This window comes from Alligator mississippiensis, chromosome 4, assembly GCF_030867095.1.
Source record: "Alligator mississippiensis isolate rAllMis1 chromosome 4, rAllMis1, whole genome shotgun sequence".
Lineage (NCBI taxonomy): Eukaryota > Metazoa > Chordata > Crocodylia > Alligatoridae > Alligator > Alligator mississippiensis.
This window is the reverse complement of record NC_081827.1, coordinates 130,587,388-130,601,867: the sequence shown is the minus strand read 5'-3', so window position 1 is coordinate 130,601,867 and position 14,480 is coordinate 130,587,388. Positions and strand designations below refer to the sequence as shown.

General features: G+C 44.0%; 1 protein-coding gene across 7 annotated transcripts in view; it reads left to right on the top strand.

The window, feature by feature from the left end:
* SCUBE1 (signal peptide, CUB domain and EGF like domain containing 1) overlaps positions 1-14,480 on the top strand; it is a 383,661-nt gene that overhangs the window by 190,276 nt on the left and 178,905 nt on the right. For 4 of the 7 annotated variants that reach the window (XM_019481708.1, XM_019481706.2, XM_019481705.2 and 1 more), the window contains 2 exons: positions 4,282-4,398; positions 7,119-7,208. In XM_019481708.1, coding sequence (XP_019337253.1) covers positions 4,282-4,398; positions 7,119-7,208 — 207 coding nt within the window. The remainder of the gene's footprint in view (positions 1-4,281; positions 4,399-7,118; positions 7,209-14,480) is intronic. The other 3 variants (XM_019481710.1, XM_019481707.1, XM_014610299.3) reach the window with 1 other exon arrangement.

Genomic DNA, 14,480 nt, shown 5'->3' with positions numbered 1-14,480 from the left:
AATGTTACTTCTAACACTGCGCATTGTTCTTCATATTAGCTATAACAGCCAGCCCAAAAGAGCAAGTGTAGCTCAGGGCAGAGAAGCAAAGTTGGGCTTTTGCACTCAGCCACTTCTGTGGTCTTTGGTCCCTCCCAGCACAACTTAGAACAGCTGTATAACTCCACCAGGTGTCACTGGCTTCCAGAGTAGTCATGGCAACCAGCAATCATGAGGCTCTGCTCCTTTATATCCCAGGCACCTGCCTTGAATTAAGTGTCAGAAAGAGAGAGGGTACAGCATGAGATATGGTAACTGTGCCATTCAAGGGTCTCCTCATTAGGAGAATGTCACATTGCAGAAGCTACAGCACCAAGCTGCCGCACTGCAATGGAGGATATGTATCATTCCAGCCAGATGTTACTTAAAGCAGTGAGAGCTCAGGCGTACTCTGTGCTAATGCCAAAGTTGGCATGGTTCTTTGCGCAGAAGTGATATCTTTTATTAGACCAACTGAGTAGCTGGAAAAAAATTCTCAGTTGAAAAAACTACTCAGTTGGTCTAATAAAAGATATCACATCTACTCAAAGAACCTTGTTTACCTATGTCCTTAGACCAACATGGCTACATCCAAAAACCCAGCAACTGGCAAGGTTGGCAGGTCAAAATGTTAGACTTTGCTCTTTGTGGTTTCAGTCTTGTGTACTCTAAACTTATTATTTGGGGTACAATAGCATTTGCAGGAAATCTCTTTAAAGAGAGAGCAGATTTTGATTGTTTATGCATCTCACTTTAATACTTTGCTGTAAGAATGGAGTAGACCTGTAATCCCCCGGAATGATAAGTTTTACCATTGACATACAGATTTTGCTTCGTTAGTGCAAAAGAAAAAACCTTCACTGTTTTATTATTATAGAGCTGAAAGGAAAGATGAATCTAAATTTTATAGCTTTTGACTGGATCTCACACCCACAACATTCAGAGATGTCTGGCTGTGTACTTTCACTCCAAGCTACTAAACAGTAATGGAAAAGTTAAAAAAAAATGTAATCTAGACCAGAGGCCTTAAAATGTTGTGCGTTCAGATCCAGGATTTGATTTGATTTGATTCCATCTCTCATTAAAGCTAGAGTATAATTTTCATTTGCTGTTGGTTCCTCCCTTACCACCAGTGTACAGTTTTCAGCAAAAAAAAAAAAAAAAAGATACATAAGTTGTGATTCTGATTTCATGTATTAAAGGTCAAAATGTTTGTTAGCAAACTCTAATGAGTCTTCCTTTTAAAGACTGAAATTGTTGGGTAATAAGTCTACCATCAGAATTTACATTTCACTGTATAACATAAACTGTTTTGCAGAGAAAAAGAGAAACTAAAAGCTTAGTACAGTATTCACTCTGTGAAGGCAACAGACAATTCTGTCTATATTATTATATAAACTAAAGTAGCTGAGAACCTCTGCTTAAATAGTTGATTCTTATCCTACCAATAGCCCTCTGAAAGAAATTGGGAAACTGAAGCACAGGATAGCTTAAATGACTTTCCAAGGTCAAACTGAAAGCTCTGGCTCCAACAGGCTGTACTTCTAAATTTGAACTCCTTCATCCTCAAATATGTGACTCTGGATTTACATTGGGGTAACCATAAGCAGCATTTGACTCAAAATCCATGGCTATACACAGCATCATTGCTTGTTCCCTTTTCCCTAAACTTGATTTTAATAATATTTGTTTAAAAATATTAGGGTTGGATGTTCAAAAGCGCTAAATATTGACCTAACATTGTTCCCATTGAAGTCAGTGATAAAACTCTTGTTCACCACAATTCAAGCTCAGTTAAAGCAATGCTATGCATTGCAAAACAATTCTTTTGTCATTGTTTTATGGATATTAGACTGTATGGCATGTGAGCACTTTGCTGTGCAGAGGAATGGGAAAATTGGCATCTAATCCTTGATGATTTATTATAAAAGTCACCACTCTAGAAGAGCCTGCAGTGTAGACACGGCCTTAGTACCATGGCCTATCCCATGATGACAACCCTAAATGCAGCTGACTATAGAAGCAGTTTGAATTTACTGTGCAGCAGGCCCAGAAAGCAGTATGCTGGGCCAAGACTTTCTTCTCTGTTCCAATAGTTCTCAGATCATTTGCAAGAGAGTCTGTGCTGTAGCCCATGGAGCCTACTCCAATTACAACATGACTCAAAGAGGGAGAGGCACAAACCCAGAAGACAATGAAAAGCAATTACAAATGAAAAAGGAGCAGTGAGAACAGAAACAAATGGGGACAGGCTGTGTGCATAATTAATTTTTCAGTTGAAGTGAGTTTAAAATTTTGTTTCATCAAAACAAAATGAAAGAGAGTTTTGTCCTGAGGGAACATTCCATCTGTTATAAAACAGAATGCTTTATTTGGGGCACTTTTCGGAAGGGAAACAAAGGGCAAAATTCACAAAACAGCAACTCAATGATACAGCAATTCAACGATTAAACTATTCTGCCAAGACATAAGAGACTCAGGTTCCAGGTCTCAGGGAATTTGAATCCATATCACCCACCATCCAGGAGCATTCCAGAACAACAATTCTGTATGGGTATTCTGGAGTGGCATTATTTCAGTTCCTCATGTTGATGCCATTCCATTTTAGTAAATAATTAACAATCACAGGATCAGGAACTGGAAACCAGCTGTTCTCCACGTGGTTAGAGAGTCATTCTCTCTTTCTCTGAATATCATATAGATATATGATACAAAGTGGTGTCACTCCAATCCAGTGGATTAAAAGAGCTTCCACCTAGAATACCCAGTAGCTGTGTGGTTAAGATACTCACCTGGGAGATAAGAAACCCTGATTCAAATTCCTGCCCTCCATCATGGAGAATGGATTTGACCTTGCATCTCCTGCCAGTCTGGTAAGTGTCCTAACCACTCCAATCACCAAGCTATAGGGTATCCTGGGTAGATCTTATTCAACTTAACTGGTCAAAAGAGACTGAGAGAGAGAGAGAAATGCTCTTTATCTCAAGTCCCTTCTCCAGAAAAATTCTGGTATACTTCATTTTTAGAGGCAATAGTTAAAGAGTAGTCATTGACATCAATGGGACCTGCAGAGTGCTCAGCCTGCCTTTAAATTGTTCTTTTGAAAATCTCAGCCATACCAAATCTTGAAACTTGTATAATTGGATATTTTACAAATTCTCTAACTAACCAGGGATCAAAGTGAACGAAGATCTAACGAAGATCAGCAAGCTTCCTCTGATGAACAGGATCCAATATTTAAATCATATTTAAAACCTCAAAACCTCCTTATTGATATAAAAGAATAAGAGGAGAGTCTATATTCATGCACAAAGATCCTGATTATCTCCTGAGTTGACACTTATGTTATGTAGACATTTGTACATATGGGGTTGACAGCAAAATGAGTATAAAGGCCTGTCATATCAAGACTTTTTCCTCTTGCATGTATTTGCACAGCTGTAAATGTGCACACTGCATAAAAAGAGTGGTAAATAAAAACCAATGTATGCCTATTTAATATTTGAGAAATTCCATTTCCTAAGAGTTAGAAATGAGAACCAAGATATGACATTAATTTTTTTATATTGTGTTAATTCTGTTTGGCTGGAGAAATGTAATTTTCTTTTCAGAAAAGTTAATGTTTACAAATAATTTAACAAAATACAGATATAAGTGGATGTGACATTTTCATGAGTTCCTTCCTAACTGAAGGCCAGACAAAGTGATGGTAAGGGTTTTTCTTTAAGAGAAGAAAAGAAAAAAAGTGACTCATATTTTGGGGCAGGAAGGGAGTTTAAATATTCTTCTATTCTAGGAGGACATGGGTGTTTGAAATACTAGATTTGAAGATGTGTATGTTTTGCTCTGGCAGTCTGGTTCTCTGCTTCCTCTAATTACAGAATGAAGGCAATTAGGCAGAGGAAAATGCTGTCTATAGATTGGAAATTATATGTCTGTATTAGCAGACTTAATATCTCTGTCATCCACGAGAAATACGAAGCACATCCTTTTAGAGGGAGAGGAAGTTAAGTGATTGTTTGTGCTAAAATGACTAATGAAAATTGATCAGAGAAAAAGGGTCCTTGGATGAGCTGAGGACCTTAGGACCATAATGTCCAAATAAAGAACAGAGAATGCAAATACCTGCAAAAAATGTTATGCTGCTTATGTCTTGGTTTGTAACTGATCTAAATGTTTTCTAAAAATGCCCTAAAACTAATTGGTTTCATTATCATTTTATTTATATATACATATATACACATTTATTTGGGGCATAACTAGTAACCTGTAACTATGGGAATGGAGGCTGCCAACACACCTGTGATGACACAGATACTGGTCCTGTGTGTGGTTGTCATCAGAAGTATGCCCTGCACTCAGACGGTCGAACATGCATTGGTAAGTAGTGCTCAAAAGCATGCTTCATTCTATATTCCTAATAGAGTGAGTGTGTGTGTCTGCGTGTGCATCTCCCAGGAGAGCAGAACTATTGTTGAGAAGAGTGTTCAATAGTTGTTTTTGACACAGCAGCAAAGGTCAGACTTTACAAAGACCACTGATGGAAGCACTTATGCATGTTTTATTTCAGTGTTTGTCAATTAACTATCCCTTTGTTATTCTCTTTTTATAAATCTTGTAACTTTTTCATATTGAAAACACAATGGATGAACTCTTTTTCTCTTTACTCATGTGAGTAGTGCCCTGGAACTACTTGTATAAGTATGGTGGACAGGATTCGATCATGATTTTCTTAGCATCAGAGATAACTTTTTAGCTATAAGTTTTCTTCCCAGTTTTTAAATAGGAGTGAAAATAATAATGATTGTGAATAAGCTTCTGGTAAGAGAGTGAGTTGGAAGAAAGGTCTTACAGGAAATGAAGCACCATGGATGATGTCACGCAAATATTTCAGTATTTGTCTGCAGACCCTTCCTCATCCGACCCCCAGTTCTGTTTAACAAAAAGAAGCTTTTTGCCATCGGCACAAGTGAACTCATTTCTGCTCTCAAAATCACATTCTAAAATTACATGATTTTCATCATGGTAATGATTATGTGTGTTTCAATGGTTTATGATACAAAGTGGTGTCACTCCAATCCAGTGGATTAAAAGAAACAAAAAAGCTTAAAATTAGACTCAAGTTCCTAATTTTCTCTTTCCTTTCTCCATACAAAAAAATCTACTTAGCACAATGGGAAATTTTCAGTTAACTTTACTTAGCTTTGGATCAAGCACATGGGCCTTGATCCAGCCTAGGGATCTGTGCCAGCAGACTCTGCCCCTTTGCTGACATAGACTCCACTGATTTCAGATGCGTCTAACCAGACAAATCATCTGATAGGAATGAGGCTGTGGTGTTCCTAACAGCAAAGCTAATCAGGATACAGTGCTTCCTGTGCTTTGTTGTAGATACTACCTTTTCATGGACTTGCAGGATCTATCAGTACTTTTTAATTAAACATAGTGATCTCAGTGTCTTGCAGCTCTTTCATGGAAGGAGCTCTTCCTAGTGACATGAGTTGTGTACGTGAAGGATTTATAGGACTGAGAAGCCCCACTGTTCACATATATTCTTAGGTGGATGATTTCTATTGGCCAGCACATAGATATTCTTCAGAAGGGTGTATATACTGCCCTTTGGGGTTCTGTTTTGTTTTTTACTTTTTTTTCCCCATTTTTGTAACATAATAAATACAACACCATATTACATTCTTTAGTCCTATGATATGTCACATATTACTGCTTCTGTTGATTTTCTTCCCTCTGATTAGTTCTCTTTTAGAATACTTTTTTCATTTGTTTTTATTTATTTTTATATTTTTATTCCTGCTTTCTGGTGATGGTTCCTGATTGCCTGTCTTGTCTGATAACTGAAGTTCATTAATTATTTACAGAACAATAAAACACCTCAAACAAAAGCCTCTATTGCAGCCTGATCCCATCTAGAACTTGTTAAAAAACTTCTTGTTACAACTCAACCATGTAGTGTTGCCACCAATAAAACTTACCAGCCATCTCCTCCTCTTCATTTCAGTGATTCCACTGTTTGCTGTCTTCAGTGGTGTGTATGTTCTGGGCATCACTGCAAGAACGCAAACTTCTGCAATGCCAAATAAATCTTTTTTGACCCTTTGTCTAACATATTTTGTCTTTGTTTGCCTGATTTATTTTTTTAAATAAAGCACCTCCTTTCCTGTATGTATCATTTGATTTACCCCACTGCTGCTTCTCCATTCTTTTCTGTAAAGGAAACTTTCGTTTTTATTTCATTTACTGATCACCTCTTCCCACCTTTGTGACTGTTTCTATGTATTTCTAATGAAGCATAACTCCACTAAAGTCCTTGTTTTACTGGATTGACACATGTACATATAGGATATCAGAAACTACCTGTACAAGTGACTTTGCTGACATCTTGCTTACTGCATGCTTATAAAATGACCTAATCCTATTCTTGCAACATCTCTTTTAGCATTGAATGTTTAGCTAGTAGTGTTTCATAGACAAGCAGGCAACCAGCACTGCCCAAATTGATCTTTTTGTGTTTGTTTGGTTTGTTGTATGGTTTTTTTGTTTTTGTTTCTTGTTTATTTAATTTGCATGCCTTTTGTTTGGTTTTTATACACTGTGTCTATGTGTAGAAGACTATGGCACACCCATGCCCATCCATCACCAGATTCTTTTAGCTCTGTCTATCTGTTTCTATTCTGTGACTGCCTCCTTCAGATCCTGGTGCCAGTGTCAGCCTGAATCACTTTACAGTATGTCTTAAATAGTTTGTTTAACTATTACCTTTGTATTTTAATTCCCGTCATTAACACTGGTCTGGGACACTCATGTTCATTGTCTTGTACTGTAGTCAGACACCTGCTTTATGTATGTTTTCTCATCAATTACTTCAATGTTGATCATTCCTCTTCCTTTTCCTCCTCCCCCAAAATGCCCTTTAATTTTTTTCTGGGATTTCAAATGGAATTAACTCTCTAATGGGGATTTAGTGCTTTCATGGCTTGCTTCTTGGCTTTGGCTGTGCCATGCCAAGAAACTGTCTTAGGCACTGGAAAATTGGGCTTGTGATTAACCAACTGCTCCATGTTTGTCCCTTACTTGTGTTTTAGAGAAGGATGAGGCTGCAATTGAGAGTTCTGAGTACAATGCCACGTCAGTAGCTGATGTGGACAAGCGGGTGAAACGGCGGCTACTTATGGGTAACACTTTTCTTCCACTTCCTTTGTTGTGCTCTCACTTTTGTCTGTATGTGTGTGGGGGGTTCTTTTTTTAGTTTTTCTTCAATTGCTTAATTTATTTCATCTATGGTATGAGGTCACCATTTTTTTAAGTTTTCATCTTCTATCACACAACTTCATGTCTTGTTTTTAAAACTTTTTTTTCCTAACACTGCAGCTTTAATGTTCAATTTCTTCTGCATAGAAAGATACTTTTACCATTAATCTCACTTACATTTTGCAAACTACTACTTACATGAGGTTTGTGTGTGATTGTGTGTATGTGTTGCTCTAGGGTTCACATAAAATCTCATGTGTCAGACCTGCCTTTTGGTTTAAAAGTAGATGACAATGTTATAGTACAATGCTCTTTTACTTGTTATATGAATTGCTGTATTTATTTAGTCAAGTTTTTTCAGTACACTTGTTTGAAATATAAATGTTATTACTGGGAATTAATTTATGTTCCTAACATTAATATGTGGTAACCACTAAAAGATTTTTCTCTAGGGATTAGCGAGCTTCAGTATGATCATCTCTCAAGCCTAAAGCATGGTTTGTTTCTCATCGTTATACATTAAATTGTGGAAGAAGAACTGATAGGATGAAGAAATACAGTGAAAAATTAAGATACTTCTTTAGCTTCTATTGCTCACCCACTGTTCAACTTCCAAATGCATTGTCTTGTTCCTAATACACATATGGCCATTACTGATTATCTTCTTGCAAGTAAGATGGAAGCTTCTATTTTTGATGGTTATAATAAATTGTGATATGTGGATAAGCAGTCCCTTTGCTTTACTAAATGAGTTGAACAGCTGGATCTCTATCATGTTTTTATTCATATGACAAATGCTATTGAACAGTCTGGATTCCTAAACTGTACTAGTATTTTAGAAACATCTAGTCAATTTGCCAGTTAGTTATGATGCATTAAGCTTCAAGCAGAAGGGCTATACAAGATTGTAAGTGTTATTAGTATTCTGAAAAAAATACTAAATTGACATCCTTTGAGACTGGAATTCTATATCCATAGGAGAGAGAAAGCATTTGAAAAGCCAGTTCCCTGTCAGATATGATCCCAGTACTAATGGGTGGTCAGCCCTATCTATGACTCTTAGCTTTGATCAGGAGAGACTACACTTAGAAGATAGTGTGTCTAGCTCCTCTGCCAATTACATGAAGACATTTCAGGTAGAATAGGGACTAGGGCTGCGTGAAGCTTCAGTAGCTGATTCAATTTAGAGGTGATTCGGCCCGATTCGGCAGCCGAATCACCAAATCTGAATTGAATTGGGAGACCCATTAAAAGGTCCTGTGGCAGGGTACTGTTGGCGCCTGCCACTTTAAGGGCTGGAGCAGGCAGCAGCCAGATGCTTGGGTACGGTGGTCATTTTGAGACCCAGATTATCTATAGGGTGAAGCAGCAGTTTGCTGCTGGCAGCCATGAGAGAGACATCAGCTGGCAGAGCTGAGGCTCAGGAACAGCTTGGGGGTTTATGGGCTGGGGCTATGGGGATGGAGGAGGCTCTTAGTTCTGGGCATCACCTAAAACTGCACCCTGCCAGGGATGGGTGGCCTGGTAGGGCTCCTGGTGGTGCGGGAGCCCCCAGGAAATGCCAGCCCAGTTATCACCCTGGTAAAACGTGGGTCAAGGTGCCTTAATAACCCCAGCTCCCACAACCAGGTGGTTAACCCCGTAGTAGGGCCCAAGAAAGCAGACGCATGTAAGAGGGTGTGGGCTAGTTGCTCAGAAGCTTGACTTGAGGCACCCTCGACTGGTCAGTGCTGAGGCCAGGACCAGAGGGGTCAAAAGGACCAGGGACCCACAGTGAGGGATGCCCAGAGCTGAGAGTCTGCAGTTCCAACTGGCCTTGGAGGTGAGGCTAGGTCCTGTGTGGCCAAAGGCCTGGGGGGGAAGGGGGCACACCCAAGAGGGGGAAGAGTGCAGGGAGCTAGGTAGCCTAGAATGAGGGCAGAGTAGGCCGCCTGATTAGGAGGGATCTAATTGGGGTCCAGACCACAGTGGTGTGGAGCCCGGTGTGGAGCTGGAGATGTCAAGAATTTAGATGTCATCTTCGAGGCATGGACTGTGACCTAAGGGAGGTTCTGAGCTGCAAATAGCACCCCTGGCATTGGGGCAGGAAATGGGCAGCCTCCCGCCTAATTAACACCATAATTATGTATCATCAAGGTGTGGCAGGAAAGAAAGGCGGGCAGTTAACTCAGAAACAGGTGGGCGGGTCAAGTTCTAACCAGCGCAAGGACAGCCCCCCTGATACAGGTCTGAATCAAATCAGAAACCTCTGAATCGATTCAGAGATTTGGCCATAGACTAAACAGGCAGCAGTCCTCACTACACTGGACGCAGCTGCCTCCAGCTGGTAAGTCTGTTGTGGTGAGCAGAGGGGGGAGAGAAGAGGTGTGGAGAGGGCAAATGAATGCCCCCACAGGGGGCTGGTGGGCACAGGACTTGGAGAGGGGGACTCCCGCCACTGCACACCATCATGCACCACCAATCTGGGAGGGCATGGGAACGGGCATGTGTCTCCGGATCTACGTGGTGTGGTCTGGGCTGGGCTGCACTCTGGGAGGCTAGCCCCAGTTGCCCACTGCTGGGCTGCACTCTATGGGTAGGGCAGAGCCAGGGTTGCACTCTGGGCAGCAAGTACCCATTGCCAGAATGCACTCCGTGGGGCAGGCAAAGCCAGGGCTGCACTCTGGGAGGCTAGCCCTAGCTGCCTGCTGGCAGGCTGCACTCCATGGGATGGGCCAAGCCAAGGCTGTGCTCCAGGTGGCAAGCCCCCGCTGCCAGGCTGCACCCTGTGGGCTGGGCAAAGCCAGGGCTGTGCTCCGGGAAGCTAACCCCAGCCGCCCGCCACCAGGCTGCACTCCACAGGGCAGGTAGAGCCAGGGCTGAGCCCCAGCCGCAGCCTGGAGCATAGCCCTGGCTCCACCCGCCCTGCAGAGCACAGTGGAGCAAGGGCTATGGGGGGGCTGCAGCTGCCCTAAAATCCCACATAGCCCCTGCCACCAGCCCATCCCATAGCCTCTCCCTGATCTGGGTGCAAGCGCCTGCTACTATGCCCTGCCGCTGCTCACCCAACCAGGGCGAAGCCGTGGCTTGTCTGGGAGGTGCAGGGAGGCTGGGCGAGTGGTGGGAGGGCATAGCCCCCACTCCCAGTGCCTTTTGCCACCCTTCCAGAGCCCAGCCCAGCCTGCCTTGTGCAGATCCAGGGGCACACACCCACTCCCATGCCCTCCCGGACCAGTGATGCATAGTGATGTGCAGTGGTGGGAGCTCCCCTCCCCGAGTCCCACGCCCCGCCGCCCCAGCTGGGCAGCTTATCCCAGCCCCAATCCCTCCCTCACTGGGGGGGTGCTGATATGCCCCCCCATGCCCCTTCCCTCCCCCCTCTGCCCACCACAACAGACTTTCCAGCTGGAGGCAGCTATGTCCAGCGTGGTGAGGACTGCTGCCTGTTTAAGCTATGGCCAAATCTCTAAATCAGCACCAAATCTTCGGATCCGAATTGGCCAGATCAAATCAGGACAGTTAATCAAATCACTGAATTGAATCACTGTCCCCCCAAATCAGCCAAATCCGAAAACAAATCGAATACTTGCCACTTCACACAGGCCTAATAGGGACAGAACCCCAGTCTCTAATCTAACAGCTAATGTTCATCCCTTTGCCGGACTATCTTTCAGCAAAACCATCCCAACTTAGGTATGTCTGTAACCTAGACCAGTGCTATCCACCTTCAGGTCACCATCCAAGTCTACCCCCACTGTATGTGCAGCCCAGCTCCCCCCTCTCCCACCCCTGCCACACAAGTAGCCACCCTCAGGCCCCTCCCAGCCATGCATATTACACAAGCAGCCCACCTGCATCATGGGCAGCCTGGCTGCATCCTTTGTTATGCATGCACTACTTGTAGCCCAACACCTTCCCCCACTTTGTTCACAGCATGGGCAGACTGCCCCCCTTCTGCTGTGCTGCCCTTCCTCCAGAAGTAGAGACAAAGGCCAGAAGCCAGAAGATGGAGGGAGCCTGGAGACCCCAGCTGCCATAGTCACGGAGGCAGTGAGCAGTTAGAACCAGGCAGGAGCTCACAAGCTTCATGTTAACCCCTCAAAGGCCCCATGCAGGCAGCAGCCCACCAGTTAGACAGCCCTGGCCTAGATTAATACAGTGTGGGTGCATCTACATGTGCTATTAGAGTGCAGACATAAACTCTGGTGCAGTTTGTACCTGAGTCAGCTGCTCCTGGGCACAGCATTTACATGTGTGCCTGGAACCACTGCAGTCTGAGCCAGTGGGGAGCAGCCCTGGGCTGGCAGAGGGCAGTACTATCGTATGGCAGAGTGAATTTACTGCATCTTAATACCAGTACACATGTAGACTATGGTGCTTTACTGCTGAGCTAATTAGTCGGCTCTGCAGTAAAGCACATATGGAGATGCACCCTGTGGGTAGGCAAAAAACTAATATCTTCTAAAATTACCTCCAGGGTAACTCATCATCATGGCCATTTTGCCTGTAACAAGGAGTTTTCACACAGTCTTTCATAATATCTAAGCCAAGTGCTTTTGACCTTTATGCCTCCCCGTGTATCACTCCAGTGAGGACTACCAGATTTGGAATAGAAATTCCCCCCATCCTCAACCAGGAAATTTCACTGAATGGCTTTCTCTGCTCTGTGAATTCAGAAGCAATCTGTATATTTCTGTTCACTCAGTTCATTAACCATTTCTTTACTCCCACATAATCCATCACCACCCTCAAGAAAAGGGGATACACATATTTATTTATCTAGATGGCCTCTTGGCCCATCTTCATCTTCAGGAAAGCTTCTTGTTATTTGCAACCTTTTCATTACTCTAGAAAGAGACCTCTTTGGTCCCCACTCGAGATCTCATCTCCTTGGGTCACAGATTTCTTATTATTAGGCGCATGGACCTATTGCTTGATTCCAGGGAGAAGATGCTTCACAATATTATCTGGGATTGTCTACTAAATTAGGACTTTCCACTTACAATAGCCCTTCATCTCAATGAAGTTCACTCAGCACCCTTCTATAACAGAATCCGACCAGTGCTCCCAAGGAGCCTCTGGATGACCATGGTCCTTTAATCACTAGGGTTCAAAATGTCATGGTTTTTAGTTTCTAGATCGCCAAATATTTCTCCTTGGTCTATGAAGAACCTATCCAAAGTCAAACCTGTTGTATCCTACTTAAAAAGATTTATGGTAAATGCTAATCTTTAGTGCAAGGCATGACCATAATGAAGAGACAAAATTCACAAGAAAGCCTAAAGCTTTCTAGAGTTTATGATTATGTCGTTGGGTTTTCAACACTTCCTGTCTCAGATATTCTTCTAAGAGATCCTGATAAAGTTTTAGTTTTCAGATAGCAACAACCCCTCTATAGCCACATTATAAAGGGGTAGATAGGCACTATATATAACTCTATTGGCACATCTACACATGCATTTAAGTGTGACTAAATTTAATGCACATTAAGCTAATGCGCATTAAGCAATTTTTGGCAGGTGTCTACATCTGCGGGGACTTGGCACTAAAGTTAGTGCCAGGTTACATCTATACATACATTAATGCGCTTTAACTAATCATGCCTAAATTTGATACCTGCATCTGTAAGTATCAAATTTAGGTGTGATTAGCCTAATTTCACCATTTTTAATGCACATGAAGGGCATGCACATGTAGACATGCTTCCATAATGCGCATTAAATTAGGCTAATCCATTTTAACATGTCTTGTGTAGACACACCCATAGAGTGGTACTACTCTTTCTTTGACTGTAAAGAATATGAATCCTATTGTGGCAGAGCACAGGGTGTCTCTGCCACTTTAAGGGCCTGGAGCTGGCAGCCTCCAGATGCCTGATTAGGGCAGCCATTTTGAGGCTTAGGCTGCTTATATAAACAAGGCAGTGTGGCTGCAGGAGGTCAGGCAGCAACATTGCCTGGCTGTAGGGCTGCTGTGAACGATCCGGAGGTAAGGGGGAGCTGCAAGGGGTTGGCAGGAGGTCCTGGTCCTGGTCCTGGTCCTGGTCCTGGTCCTGGTCCTGGTCCTGGTCCTGGTCCTGGTCCTGGTCCTGGTCCTGGTCCTGGTCCTGGTCCTGGTCCTGGGCATGACCTGAAACTGCACCCTGCCGGGAGTGGGTGGTCTGGTGGGGCTCTCAGTGGTGCGGGAGCCCCCAGGAAATGCCAGGCCAGTTACTACCCTGGTGAAAGGCAGGTCGGGGCACCTTAACCCCTAGCTTCCACCACCACTGGGTGGGTTACCCATGTGTTTGTTGGGTGGGGCCAGATGGGCCAGTGTTGTGAGGGGCCCAGAGAGGGTGGACCCTGAGAGTGGGAGTGATGTGGGGGTGGTGCTGCGGTTGCCCCCGAGAGGACGGGGAGTAGTGGCAAGGTGAGGCCCAGTGACAGAGTGAGCGGCTAGAGAGACCCAGCCCGAAGGGGAGAGTACCCTCGACTGGCCCAAGCTGGGGCCAGGACTACGGTAGTCAAAAGGGCCGGGGGCCCACCGCGAGGGACGCCCAAGAGCCGGGGGCCTGGGGTCCCGACTGGCCTGGAGGTGGGCCAGGGCAGGTAGCCGAAGGTTCCGGGGGAACCACACCCAAGAGGGGAAGATAGCTTCGGGGGGGCTAAATAGCCCGGATGATGGCGGAGTGGCCGCCTGATCGGAAGGATCGTAGAGGGGTCCTGTTAGGACGGTTCTGGGGCCCAGTATGGGGCCGGTGATTATAGTAACACCATGATGCCATCTGCGAGGCTTGGGCTGTGGTATTAGGGGAGGTCGGAGCCGCAGAACGCCCCTGGCATCGGGGCACTACAATGGGCAGCGTCCCGCTTAATTAACATCGACATATGAATCAATTATCATCAAAGGCGTGGCGGGCGAGAAGCGGGCGGCTGCCCGGAGACAGGTGGGCGGGCCACGAAGAGCTCGGCCCTGAGTAGGCCTCCTGTCACGGTGACAGGCGGGCGGGCCACAGAGTTCGGCCCCAGGAAGGCCCCCTGTCACACCTATACATCTAAAGACTTCATCCTACTATCTGTCAACTGCTTACCTTACATTTCACTGACTCTTTTGCTCCAAACTCAGTGATATGCAGTCTTGAAAAATGAAGTCTTTTTTATATGTTCACCTCCCCCCATATCATGTGCATCTTCCAGAAAGTTTGAAGGGTTCAAGGTAAAGTTGTCTCCTTTGTGCTG